The sequence below is a fragment of the Ipomoea triloba genome, chromosome 13 (genome assembly GCF_003576645.1).
Source record: "Ipomoea triloba cultivar NCNSP0323 chromosome 13, ASM357664v1".
Classification (NCBI taxonomy): Eukaryota; Viridiplantae; Streptophyta; class Magnoliopsida; order Solanales; family Convolvulaceae; genus Ipomoea; species Ipomoea triloba.
The window spans coordinates 29,988,134-30,002,648 of NC_044928.1; the positions used below are offsets into that span (position 1 = coordinate 29,988,134).

General features: G+C 36.5%; 3 protein-coding genes across 4 annotated transcripts; all 3 read right to left on the minus strand.

The window, feature by feature from the left end:
- Positions 1 to 717: 717 nt before the first annotated feature.
- Positions 718 to 3,605, minus strand: LOC116001887 (polyphenol oxidase E, chloroplastic-like). The gene is made up of 3 exons (XM_031241835.1): positions 2,946 to 3,605; positions 1,709 to 2,354; positions 718 to 1,476 (listed from the first exon to the last, which is right to left on the minus strand). Exons 1-3 carry the CDS (start codon positions 3,584 to 3,586, stop codon positions 982 to 984), a joined length of 1,782 nt encoding a protein of 593 aa, XP_031097695.1. The 5' UTR covers positions 3,587 to 3,605; the 3' UTR covers positions 718 to 981.
- Positions 3,606 to 7,485: 3,880 nt separating this feature from the next.
- Positions 7,486 to 9,425, minus strand: LOC116002681 (polyphenol oxidase E, chloroplastic-like). The gene is made up of 3 exons (XM_031242845.1): positions 9,159 to 9,425; positions 8,645 to 8,975; positions 7,486 to 8,282 (listed from the first exon to the last, which is right to left on the minus strand). Exons 1-3 carry the CDS (start codon positions 9,410 to 9,412, stop codon positions 7,818 to 7,820), a joined length of 1,050 nt encoding a protein of 349 aa, XP_031098705.1. The 5' UTR covers positions 9,413 to 9,425; the 3' UTR covers positions 7,486 to 7,817.
- A 2,022-nt stretch (positions 9,426 to 11,447) lies between these two features.
- Positions 11,448 to 13,895, minus strand: LOC116001682 (polyphenol oxidase E, chloroplastic-like). 2 transcript variants are annotated; one of them, XM_031241583.1, is made up of 4 exons: positions 13,616 to 13,895; positions 12,763 to 13,093; positions 11,895 to 12,394; positions 11,448 to 11,591 (listed from the first exon to the last, which is right to left on the minus strand). In XM_031241583.1, exons 1-3 carry the CDS (start codon positions 13,891 to 13,893, stop codon positions 11,930 to 11,932), a joined length of 1,074 nt encoding a protein of 357 aa, XP_031097443.1. In that variant the 5' UTR covers positions 13,894 to 13,895; the 3' UTR covers positions 11,448 to 11,591; positions 11,895 to 11,929. The 2 variants fall into 2 exon arrangements, with proteins under 2 accessions (XP_031097443.1, XP_031097444.1); XM_031241584.1 differs by having other exon boundaries at positions 11,448 to 11,586; positions 11,890 to 12,394.
- Positions 13,896 to 14,515: the final 620 nt, after the last annotated feature.

The window sequence follows — 14,515 nt, forward strand, 5'->3', positions numbered from 1 at the left end:
TTTAATTTTGGATCGGATTAGTGCTATCTATGACCAAAGAATACAATAATGGATTAGTGCTATCTATGACCAAAGAATAAAATAATGTGGGGTTTAATTTTGGATTAGTGCTATGCATCTAGATATCTGCTTATTTGGCCACTCGTGCGCCAATTCGGCCAAGGCCGTGCCCGTCGTAGGCACCTCGTGCGCCGAGGCATAGCACGCCATCGTGCCCATTCTACGCACCATCGTGCCCATTTCTGCGAAGGTCGTGCCCCATCTTAGGCACCTCGTGCACATTTCGGCCAAGGCCAAGCCCATTTCAGCTAAGGCATAGCATGCTATCGCGCCCATCCTATGCACCATCGTGCCCATCCTATGCACCATCATGCCCATTTCGGCCAAGGCCGTGCCCCATCTATGGCACCTCCTCTCATGCACATTTCGGCCAAGGCTGTGCCCTACCGTACGCACCCTCGTGCCCATTTCGGCTAAGACATAGCACGCCATCGTGCCTATCAATTGCTATTATTGATGTATAATTATATCCCCGGAAGGTCAAATGTCCTTTGGAAAAAAGTAAGGGTCAAATAACATTAGAAATAGTAAGAGTCAAATGTCCTTATGAATAGTAAGGGTCAAGTGTCCCTTGGAGAATATAATATTCTTGAAAGGTCAGGTACTATAAATATATAAACTAACGGCCCTAATCTTCATTGTAATTTCAATCCAGAATTCAGCATCCAAAGATTCTATACTAGATTCACTACAAAATACAATATCTCTCTTATATATTTTTGTATATATGGAAATGTTGGCATGCCTGTGACTAAGTCCAAAAGTCACAATACCAACAAAGATGACGGGGATATGATGGAATTATGAAGAAGGTGATGAACAGTGGCGAGGTGTTTTGAGCAGGCCAGGATGAAGATGATAATGGAATGATTAGAATAATGATTGCTAATAATAATAATTAATGATAATGATTCATTGATCTTAACAAGCCACCAATGTAATCTCAGCCTTTGTGATATTCATAGCCCTCCCACCACATTTTGGCACCAAAGTCACCACAACTTTATCATCTCCCTCGATCCCCAAATCCTCAAGCAGCTCCGTGATCGGCAAACTCCACGTCGTGGTCGTCGGCGCGTCGCTGCCACCTTCGTGAACGTGGGCCAAGTTGGCGAAGCTGCTAGCGTACTCCGCCCTGTCCAGCTCCAACTCGTTCACTTCCTCGTCGTCGTTCAGAAACACGTCGAATCTAATGTACTTTGTGTCGTCGTATTCTAGTCCCAGGTTTAGGAGCTCCTCCGTCTCTTCCTTATCTGCTTTTGTCCTCGATGTCGCCGGCCTCGCCACGGAAAACGTTAGAATCTTGGTTAAGGTTGCCGGTAAGACGTCTTCGGCCGGGGGAATTGACTTGACGCTTCTCAGCGCTTTTGATCTTTTCCGGGTCAACTTGAATCTTCTCCATGGAGTTGGCATATCCTGAAAGAATTAGTGTATGCATTAAATTGTATATAGCTGATCAGCTCAAACCAATAGTCCAATTTAATTTAGGCATATCCTGATAAAATCAGGGTATGCATTTACCAATAGTTCAGTTTAATTTAGGCATATTCTGATAGAATCAGAGTATGCATTAAGTCATACATAACAGACGAGCTCAAACCAATAGTCCATTTAATTTGGGTTGAATGGAATAAGGAGTAGAATATACCTGAAATTTGTAGCCAAGCTTTTCGTTGTCCAAACTATCTCCAATTTTGACCTTCACAAGATTCTTATTTTCATCATAGAACAAGAACTCCGAGTTTAGATAATCTGGGTCGTCGATATCCATACGTTTGCCGCCCAGAGTCTTCCAGATGGTCCACATCCGGTCCACATTGGAGTGGTGGCAATAGAAAACCGGGTCTTTAGCGGCGGAGTAGAAATTACCCATGTCCTCATTATGCTCCGTTCTCGGGTCACCCACCCACCGGTGAACGGAATTGTGCGGAACATTCACGACGGTTCCGTTGGCGGACCCGCTCGGCCCGTACCCGTCGGCTCGCAGGGCGGCGCCGAAAAAGAGTAATGGGCACGGCGCGTTGGTTACCATTTGGCGGTACATGATTGCGAGATTGTTCTTGACTATTTGGGGTTCTTTGGCGGCGAGATCTTGGCCGGCGTATGCTAGGTCCATGAGGAAGCGGCCGCGGTGTTCCTGGTTGCGGAACTCGTCGTAGAGAGGGGATGACTCGTCGTCGTCGAAGATCTCCGGGAAAAACATGCCCGGTGGGTTGTCCCAGTTCCAATAGGGCAAGGCGAATGTTGGGTCGTTAATTAGGGATTGCAATATCCTCTCGTAGAAGTACAAGTACCTGCACATACAATGCACAATTAATTAAGTTTAATTACTCATTTTCTCGGGATGGAGCAGCTTGAAAGATATAAATCATTACTGTAATTAGTGAGATTCGATCTTACTTTCCAAACTTCACCTTTGTAACGACCAACTGAGCTGCTCATGAGAACCGCAGCTTATTAATCAAGTTGTTCAGCCTATTAACTTGTTAGCACAAAGATTACAAGTTTGATCCCTATTAGATAGAAAGACATTTTTGGTTTGATCTAGAAAATAAGGGCAACTTTTTTTTTTTTTTTTTTTTTTAAACTTAGGTGATCTCAGTTTTGCCCGGCTAATAATCTTTAGTCATAAGATCTCTCTCTAGACTTACTGTAACCCACGAGTCACCCCGCCCCTAGGGTCAACCTATGTTGATTTTTCTCGGTGATTTTTTATGATTAGCGTCACAAGGCAGGGTCTGTCTTCTTAATTTGAGCGGATAAACTACAGATATATTAGAATCACAAGACTGAATTTATTTAGTGCACATACTAAGTGACGGCCTGTTTCTTGGTCATCCAAAAAAATTATCATTTTAGACCATTCAAAGGAGAAGTGCAATTACCATCTATGGAAGGGGAAGAAGAGCCATGAAGGGTGGATATCGTAAGCTGCACCGGCGAGTTGATAAGCGCCATTGCAGTAAGCGCAGTGGACATTAGCTTGCTGGTAGAAGTTTCTGGGATCATCACAGGGAAGCTCCTTCATTTTCTTAATGGCGGTCTTGTACTTCCTTATATACGATTTACTCACGGTGTGAGCCGCCGGCCGGACATTAAGCCTTGTAAAACTCGGCACCGTATAATCAGAAATTGTGCCATAAAACGGAGGGCAACATGAATACGGCACTTTATCTTCACTAAAGCTTATAGTAGCCGTGCCGCACTTTGTAATGTCAGGGGCGGGGACCGGAGCGGCCAGGGCAAAGGGGTCGGCGGTGTACGCGCCGTAGAGGCCGCCGAGGCCTAACAGGACGTTTCTCCGGTCAAGTTTCCGGTCAGAGATGTTTTCCGACGAGGAGGGTACTGGGTTTTTGTGACCGTCCTCATTTGACGACGAGGATGCACAAGAGATTGTGTTTTGACGTTTTGGTGCGTTTGAATTGATGAGTGAGATCTTGGGATGGTTTCTGGGGAAGGGGTGGGGAGAAGATGATGATAAATTGGTGGTGGTAATGCATGAAATTGGAATGGTAGTAGAAGCCATGGCTGCTACCTTAGTTCCTTCTACGTTACAATAGTCTCCCAATTTATAGAGTTGATGGGGAAAAGAAAATTTGATGAATTAAAATAGTTGTTGCCAACCCTAATACTGGGTTGAGGCCGTTACACATGATATTCTTTAATTTATTTGATCTATTCTGTATGATTTGTGCATTATTATAGAGTTTACATTGTTCAAATTAAAATCGGTTAGTGGTCATGAGTTTTTTTGGTTGTCCAAAGAATCCAAAGTTGCTAAAGTCTATTTTGTAATCCTAATTGGCAAATGACTATCAAGATGTAAACTAGTTACCTTAGGTTGTTCATAGCTGATTGACTCAAACCAAGAAAATTCAGACTGCTGCCCTCTTATCAAGAATTTAACTTGAGATTAAGTCTTGTAGTTATCCAGTCAACTATTTGACAAAGATAGATATTATTGGATCATAATTTTCAAAAGTGGGGTCGAAGAATCCAAAAAGGTCCAATGAAATGAATTTATTGGAGTGTTGGCACAGTGCTAAACCAATGGATATTCACCTATAATAGCAGGCTAGCAGCCAACAATTTTAATTCGAAAAATATTACTTATAACTCTAAAATTCTACTACATACTTTTATTTTCACTCAAAATTTAAATGTTTACATTTTAAAACTCTTTTAATTCATACTAGTATTTTTGCCCGTGCGTTGCACGGAATGAATTTTGCTATAATGTTTTAAAAATATTTAGATCGATATATAATTATATAAATTATAACATCAATATTATATAGTGCAAATGATGAAAATGATTGGATCGATTATGTTTTATAATGTTATCCTTGCTTGAATTCAAGCAAATAATTGGCCAATTACCTATGCAATGCATGGATAAATATTTTAAATTATATATTTAGATAATAAAATTAAAGATAGAATAATAAAAAAATTCTAATATGCAACGTGTACAATTATTTTATTATGTGATTAGTGTAAAAATATCACTCAATATAATATTTGTTCTTTTGTAATATTGAATTGCTTGTATATATTGATCGTCACAATATTTTACCAAAAAAAACATATAAAATATTATGTTATTAGATACAACACGTGATTTTAAAACATGTGAATTTAAATAAATCAAATGTGTCTAGAATATAAACATAATTATGCAAATTACACATACATAAAATATGCCAGTAATATGCATAGTCCACACACACACACACACACACACATATATATATATATATTGTATTCATGTCATTTAATATAGATACATGTAAAAAATAATCATTACTATTATTTTAGTCATCTAATCTAAGTAAATAAATAAATAAAATACAATAAATAAATGAATAAATAAAAAGTCCAATGAAATAAACCAAATATATATATATAGCAGCTTATTAAAATTGCTTTCGACAAAAAAATAAAATTATCTCAATCTTTTAACCCTAAAACCCCGTACAATCGAATCAATCGTACCCTAATTGTCTAAGTAGTACATTAGGCATTTATCAAATCCCTTTTTCAATTTACCTCTTAATCAAATATTATTTCAGTCAATTAGGAATCTTTATAATTTTCCATTAATTAATGATATTCGTTTCCTTTTTAATTTGTCAATAATGATTATTACCAATTATAATTAATAGGTATTATTTAATAAAATTTTCCATTAATTAATACAATTTTCCTACTAATTAAGCTTTACTAATTATTTTACTAATAAATTATATAATTAAATATTAACAAAAGTTTGAGCGGGAAAAAATTTGGAATGAGAATGTTACTTTTATATATAATATAGATAGATTGGAATTTTGATTTGTACTAAATAGCATAGCTTGCAGAGGTTGCAATGCAACGTGAATTTGATGCCAAAATGTACAACATTTGTCCATTAATGGATTGGCATCATATGAATTTGTCATATTCCTATGTTTCCCCTACTAGCCAGTTGCCAATGGTCCCGTCGATCGACTTTATTTTATTTTATTTATTTCTCCTTTATAGAAAAAACTAAGGCAAATAGAAACTATAAAAACTGATATCTCAAAACATCAATAACTTTATGTTTCGTATCTAACGAGAATCTCTAGGAGTAGAATAAAGAAAATAAAATAAAATAAGGGTCAAATTGGTGATCACACACACGATACTGCAATTAGGCCATTGAATCTTTAAAAAAAAAAAATTGCAATTGAATTCCTAAATTAACTTATTTCATGCAATTAGTCCAATTTTCTAGCTAGCTTTTCCAATTTCTAGCAGGTTACCTAATTAAAATAATTTTAAATAAAATAGTTATAAAAAAAAAAAAATTCGTCTCCGGTCATAGAGACGAAGAAGGTATCTACATCTTTGGTGGAGACTAAGTTTTACATTTTTTTAAATAATTATTTTATATAAAATTAATTTTTAAAAAATATTTTTAAATTGTATAACCGGGTTGAAACCAGTAAAACTGACAAATTGAAAAATTTGCATGAAAAGGGTTAGTTTAGGGATTCAATTATAATTTTTTTTAAAGATTTAGTAACGTAATTGTATTATCGATCATGTACAGATGGTCTATTTGCACTTGCATTCTCTCCCTATGCGGCAAATTCAGCAAAATTAGCACTAATGAAAAAGTATTGTGCATCCATTTATTGAGAAAGTATATTGGTTTCATGGTTTGGAATTTGGATAAAGGAATACTTCAACTAAAATTTGCATAGTTGAAGATGAAATTAAGCAAGTTTGATAGTTAATGACCAAAATGGTGAGATCTTAATAGTCGAGCAACTAAATCGGGTTGTAACTCTTAAAAAATATATTTTCACCATCCTAAAATATAATATCTTTACTTTAAAATGTGAACCAAATTAACACCAGGTACATTGTTGTTGGGGGTTGATAATGATGGATCAATGCACCTATCACGTACCAACAAAATGGCAATTTCATCTCAAGCGATTGTCGTTTGGCGATTATGGATGGTACAGTATACAGAAATCTAAGACGAACGAAAAGAATCCAATAATGTGGGGTTTTGGATCAGTGCTATACAAAACACGTGGGTATATATATAATTGAAAAATTTTATAGTATCGATGGATATTGTGTTATTTTTTTATTTTTATTTTTGGAAAAACAGACTTAAATTGATTCAATATCCGAATGCAAGACATTACAAATGAAAGACGGAGGGTATATACACCACTTTTTGCTGAAATCAAGACATTTTTTTTTGTCAATTTATCATCCAAGTTTAAAATCATTTTATTTTTATCAAGACTTGTTAAAGTATAAATTCTCATTATTTCTTTTGTCAATTCCTCTAAAGAATATAACTAGTAGTTAATAAGATTCAAATTTATTTCTTTATACTTATTCAGTCTCATGTTTTTATGACAGAATGTTAAATCTACTCTATGAAGCTCTCGCCTAACATAATTTTGAAGTATGTGCTAGACCAATCCATATTCAACAATAGCCCACTAATTTTAATTCACATTGGAAATTTGGCTAAATAGCTTGCACCAACCTTACGTGCAGTGCAACGTGAGTTTAATGCTAAAAAGTACGGAGTACAAAATTTTTCTATTGTCTATTAATGTATATTAATGGAGACTAGGGTTGGCGAGACATACTACACCCATCCTTATATTTTCCTTACCTACTAGTGTCCCCGATTTATAATATGTTGACATTTTTTAATTTACGTGTATTTGATATTTTTTATATAAACTTATTCAGAAATCAATTTTACGGTTATGCTAGTCGAATGGACGTCTTCAAAACACTACATGTGCACACGGTTAAGAAAAATAGGTTAAAACAATATCAAATTAAAGATTAAGACAAAAGAAAAACAAGAACACAATGACTACGTAGTCCTCGGGAGAGAATCAGTTCTTTTATGAACTCTTTTCTAATGCATATGAGTCATACACAACTCAAAATTTTTATTATCCAAATAATAGTTAAACTAATTACTTATAGTAAAAATCACTATATATCTGGATTTTACAATGTAAAAAACACTTAACTTACACACATAATGCCAAGGACCTTGTATTCCAGTGGCATAAAACCCTTCCATTTATACGGGAGGAGGTAGTTTCGAGCCCGCTTCAATAGGTTGAGAAAGTAATTATGAACAGATACTGCATTGTAATAGAGTCCGTAGTTTTCAAAAAAAAAAAAAAACTCACACACATAATAACACCTTTAGAAAAAAACACTGATAAAGCTGGATCTTAACCAGTGATATCGACTCTCTTGACGGTGACCAAATCACCGCTACTTTTTGGCACTAGAGTCACCGGAATCTTGTTCTCACCGGCGAGCGTCAAGTCCTGAAGCACTTGGGCGATTTCCAGGCTCCAAGTCGTCGTCTTGGTCTGCTCCGATCCCTGGAGCGGCCGCGCGAAGTTGATGAAACTTCCGGCGTACTCTGCCATTTCGACGTCTAGCGAATTCGCGTCCTTGTACTCGTTCAGGTACGCGTCAAACCTAATATTCTTTGTTTCATCGTACTCCACGTACAAATTCAGCACCGCCTCCTTGTCTTCCGTCACCGGCGGCCTCGTCACGTAAAACTTGACAGTCTCGTTTAAGGTCGCCGGCAAGATGGCAGTGGCTGTGGGAAGACTTGATCCGCTGCTGCTCGGGTTTTTTCTGGTGAACGGCTCGAACTTCTTGCTTCTTGGTTTCGGCAAATCCTGGCGGAAAGCTAGGGTTTATGCATGCTAATTTTAACACAATTTTGAACCATCCCATTTGTCAAAATTAAGAAAAACTTATGAACCTGTTTGGTAAATAACTGTTAGCTAGCTGATCGTGTTAGAAGGTATAATTAGTTGATAACAGATTATAAAAATGTACTTGGTAAATTAGCTTTTAGCTGATAACTGTTTGGTATAATTTCTTTTCTCAAACAGCTAATTAAAAAGGCTACCCTTTTAAATTTTGGTATTTTGGAGCTAGAAAAACCTTATTAACAAAACACTTATATTGATTTTTTAACTAAATTAAACAAACAAGACTGATAGACTGATTATTTACCAAACACATCTATATATACCTCATAAGTGTAGCCTAACTTCTGGATGTCCAGACAATCTTCAACCTTAATCCTGACAAGATTATTGTTTTCATCGTACAACACGAACGACGTCTGCAGCAATTCTGGGTCGGTGATAGCCGCACGTTTGCCGCCCAGAATTTGCCAAACGGTCCACCACCGGTCCACATCGGAGCTGAACTTGAGGTTCTCCATGCCGAAATCGATGGAAGAAAACTGCAGGCCACTATCGGCTGGACCGGGTAAATCAATGTCTAGCCAGTCTTTCCAGTAAGGCATGGCCTGCACGGGGATATCATCTTGAAAACTTTTTTCAATGAAGTGCAATAACCTGATATACAACATACAAAAACATTATTGATATGATCCATCGATCATCATCATCATCATCAGCTAAAATATTAGAGAAGGAGCAATATAATTCAATTCCGTCAAATTTTGTGCAAAAAGTAGAAAATTTTGCAGAGAATTCATGGGATGGGAGATTATCAGATCAGTAATTAAGTATACATACATTCTGTGGTAAGAAGGGAAGATCACTCCGGAGCTCGCTTCAGGGGGGAATTGAGCTTGGTTCAAACTTCTAATGATGAGATCATAATCCGCAAGATTGACGGGAAGTTCCTTCAATTTTCTAACGGCGGTCTCAAACTTCTCCTTGGACTCATCGTCTAAGACGCTATATGGCCGCCGGACGATACGTCCGGAAACTGTGGGGAGCTTATAATCTGTAATAGTACCCCAAAATGGAAGAATAGGTGAATCCATCCCTAGCTCACTCATCTAGTAGCTCTTGATGATATATAGATCGAGATTAGGGGAGATTATATATATATATATATATATACACTAGAGATCACGGCCAAAGGTGTTTTCAGGTAAAAAATGGGGTGAAATCTCATCTAGCTAAAATCAACCGTTCATGATAAGAACAATTAAAAAACACACTTACATTATGATAATTTTGTATAAGTTTAAAGTTTAAAGTGTCTAAGTTTAATTTAAGGTGCCAAGGTTTATATATTAAGGTGCTTAAGTTTAAAACATCGCTTAAGGTGCGTAAGTTTGTAGCTTAAAATCCACTAGTTCAAAGTTTAATGTGCATAAGTTTATAATAAGGTGCGTAAGTTTATATTTTAAAGCGCATAAGTTTATAGTGAAGTTGAATATAATTATGAAAATGCCACCCCATTGTTTTTTTTTAGAATCTGCTCAGATCAGTAGAATTTTTACAGATGTAAAGCCGAGAATGATTATTATTTCTCTCCTAAGTTACTATTTTCACACGATCCTTAGCGTGTGTGTGTGTGGTAATATATATGACAACCAACCAAGTTGGCCTGGTATAGTAAGACAATTAATTTTGTTATATTTTTTGTGAATTCTTTAATTTGCCAACTTGGATCATAAAACAAATTTCATTTAGTACGCACATTTAATTAATAGCGGTAGACAAATCAATGAGATTATATATTTTGTAGAATGAGTTTAATATGTCCTAAACTTATATCGGAATGTTTTTGCGATTTTGTGACAAGTGTTATGATTGAATATTTAGTTCAAATATAATGAAAAATCAACTTTGAATAGAGCACAATGTGGTGATTAGGAGGCTATATGTTTAGAGGTCGCGTTTTAGAGAGGATAATGTATTTAAGTTGAAAACAATAATGTGATTACGAGCTAGAATTAGAGGGTTAAGTTTTAATGTGAAACAAGATAAAAAGTAGATATACATCATTATTTTAGGTGGGGATGTATATAATGATATAAGTAGTTCTGCATTATATTTATTGGGTTGATTATCAGGAGACCCTTAATTAGTGAGGATGTATATAATGATATAAAAAGTAGTTGTGCATTATATTTACTGCGGTGATTATCAAGGGACCCTTAATTAGTGCAATGATATCTCCTCATACTTTATCTTTTGTATCATTTGTACTCGGTATAACTCGAAGTAAATGAGAATTTTTTTTTAAAGAAAAAAAACACTTTGAACTTGTACCAAATACATGGAAACAATGTCTCCATATATACCACAATAATAACTTTTTGACGTATACCAAGTACAAGCAATACTAGTATCAATCGACATTACAGGCATCCTTTATTGTAAAACATGATTAAAACTAGATATACATCATAGTCGTAGATTCGTAGGTGAGGATGTATATAATGAGATAAGGAGTAGTTGTGCATTAATTTATTGGGGTGGTTATAGGGGACCCGAGGATGTATATATTGAGATAATAAGGAGTAGTTGTACATTAATTTATTAGGGTATTAGGGTGGTTATAAGGGGACCATTGATTAGTGTAGTGCAATTAGGCCATTGAACCCTAAAAAAAACTGCAATTGAATTTCTAAACTAACATATTTAATACAATTAGTCCAATTTGTTAGTTTTTTCAATGCAGGTTACGTAATTTTTAAAAAATAAAATAATTATTTTAAATTATATTATATTATATATTAAAAATTGCCAAAAACCTTGTGATCTAGTGGCTCTGATTTGCACTCTCACATGGATGGAAGTTGGTTCGAGCCGGCAAAAAATATATAGGGATTCAATTGTAATTTTTTTTTTAAATTCAGTGACTTAATTGTATTATCGTGTGCAATTCAGTGGTTTATTTAACCCTTATTCCAATTTTTTTTAAATTCAATAACTTAATTGTATTATCGTGTGCAATTCATTGGTTTATTTGACCCTTATTCCAAAAATATACTATGAACTGAGGGTTACATACTGCATGTAGTAGTGCATTCCGAGACAATTTACACTTGCATTCCCTCCCTATGTGGCAAATTCAGCAAAATTTGCACTAATGATAAAGTGTTGTGCATCACATAATGATAATTGACAATGTAAAAAACACTAATAATGACGATTAATAACTTACACACATAATAACAATATAACACCTTTAAAGAAACCACTAAGGGTGCGTTTGGTTCGCACATGGGAATCGGAATCGGAATGGGTATCAAATACTTGGTAAGGGTAATGGGTTTTGGTGAAAGTATTTAGCATGTTTGGTAGTTGGGTGGAATGGGAATGATTGTTAATAGTTGGGGAAGAAATGATGAAGGGAGATGAAACCCTTATTTAATAAGGGTATGGGTTTTGCCATTGATGGGGTATTTCAAACCCATAGTAGCATTCACAAAACCTATCAACCAAACACTAACAATCATTTTCATACCCATACCTTATGCTTAAAACCCCAACCAAATACACCCTAAGAACATATGGCGATTAACCTCTAGTAAAGCTGGATCTTAAGCAGTGATGTCGACATTCTTGACGGTGACCAAATCACCGCTACTTTTTGGCACTAGAGTCACCGGAATCTTGTTCTCGCCGGCGAGCGCCAAGTCCTGAAGCACTTGGGCGATTTCCAGGCTCCAAGTCGTCGTCTTGGTCTGCTCCGATCCCCGGAGCGGCAGCGCGAAGTTGATGAAACTTCCGGCGTACTCTGCCATTTCGACATCCAGCGAATTCGCGTCCTTGTACTCGTTCAGGTACGCATCAAACCTAATATTCTTTGTCTCATCGTACTCCACGTGCAAATTCAGCACCGCCTCCTTGTCTTCCGTCGTCGGCGGCCTCGTCACGTAAAACTTGACAGTCTTGTTTAAAGTCACCGGCAAGATGGCAGTGGTTGTGGGAAGATTTGATCCAGAACTGGTCGGGTTTTTTCCGGTGAACGGCTCGAACTTCTTGCTTCTTGGCTTCGGTAAATCCTGGTGGAAAGCTATGGTTTATGCATGCTAATTTTAACACAATTTTGAACTATCCCATTTGTCAAAATTAATAAAAACTTATGCCCACGTAAATAGCTGTTAGCTGATTGGGTTAGAATGTACGATTAATTGATAACATTAGCTGATTGTAGAAATGTGTTTGATAAATTAGCTGTTATGTATAATTTCTTTTCTCAAAAAGTTAATTAAAAAGGTTATTTTGAATAGTCTTTTTAATTTTGGTATTTTGGAGCTACAAAAATCTTATTAACAAAACACTTATATTAATTTTTTAATCAAATCAAACAATTAATAGTGGTCGCTAAAATTGCCTGATATGCTGATTATTTAGCAAATAAAGCCTATACCTCATAAGTGTAGCCTAACTTCTTGATGTCCAGACAATCTTCAACCTTAATCCTGACAAGATTATTGTTCTCATCGTACAACACGAACGACGCCTGCTGCAATTCTGGGTCGGTGATACCCGCACGTTTGCCGCCCAGAGTTTGCCAAACGGTCCACCACCGGTCCACATCGGAGCTGAACTTGAGGTTCTCCATGCCGGAAACCACGTCGGAAAACTGCAGGCCAGAGGGCTCAGGTAAAGCACTTTCTAGCTCAATTTCCCAGTAAGGCAGCGAGAGATTTGGATCATCAGCCGTTTCTTGAAGCACTTTTTCATACATGAGCAAATAACTGATATACAACATACAAAAACATTATATTATTGATACCATCATAGTTGCAATAAGGCTAGGCGCTAGTCAGTGCCTAGGCAAGGATTTATTAAAACAAAAAAAATAGTGTAGGTGTGTATCTCACATATTATATTATATTATATTATATATATATATATTACATATATATCTCTTATCTATCTTGGTTTATATAAATAAATAAATTTAAATATATATAAATATAAAAATAAATTAACAAAGGTGACTAGTCCACCCGAGTTAGACCAGTTAACTCGACCGAATTCGGCTAAGTCAGTAATCAACTTGGTCTAGTCGGCCGAGTTAGGCGCTAGACAACTGCCTAGATGGTCGGCTACTAGACAGCTGCTTGGGTGTTTAGGCGAGTGATTTTTGCAACATTGGATATGATCTTTAGCTAAAAAATTAGAGAAGGAGCAATTCAATTTCGTCAAAATTTGAGCAAAAAGTAGAAAATTAAATTTGCAGAGAATTCATGGGAGATTATTATCAGTAAGTATACAATCTGTGGAAAGCAGCGAAGTTGGATGTGAAGTGAGCTTCAGGGGAGAATTGAGCTTGGTGCAAACGTCTCATGAGATCATATTCCGCAAGATTGACGCGATTTTCCTTCAATTTTCTAACGGCGGTCTCAAGCTTCTCCTTGGACTCATCGCTTAAGACGCGATATGGCCGCCGGACGATACGTCGGGAAACTGTGGGGAGCTTATAATCGGTAATAGTACCCGAAAATGGAAGAATAGGTGAATCCATCCCTAGCTCACAGGGGCGGAGGTACATTATAGCTACAGGGGCCGTGGCCCCCCCCCCCTCCCAAAATTTTGTTAGTATTATACTCAGTAAAATATATTTTTTCTGCCCCCCCATCCTGTTTGAAAATATTTATCTCTTTCCTCCCAATAAATTTGTAGGGAGTATTATTATGTGTTTTGGGGAGTTAGGCTCCTTTTATGTAGCATTTATTATATCAAATTAAATGTATTGAGAGACAGGCAGGCAACAGATCCCTTTTACAACTTGTCACTCTTTCTCATTTCTCAAGACCATTTACTCTTCCCAAAAAAAAAAAAAACACTAACTCTTTTTTGGAAACAACACCCACTTACTCTGCGTCTCTCCACTTCAACTCTCAATTCCACTGATCCCATTTTTTTTTTGGAAGGCAGCAGCGAAAAAGAGAGAAAAATTACTTTTCTTCTTCTTTCTTTCGTTCAACACTTCACCGAGGCTTTATGCTTCGTTCTTCATTTTTGGCCAGAGCTTATTTTTACCTTGCTCCTGCAGTGGCCAATGAATTTGCCTAAGTTCTTGAGTTAGTTGGACATCATTTTTTGCCAGAGCTCATTTTTACCTTACTCCTGCAATGGCCAGTGGGTTTGCCTAAGTTCTTGAGTCAGTTGTG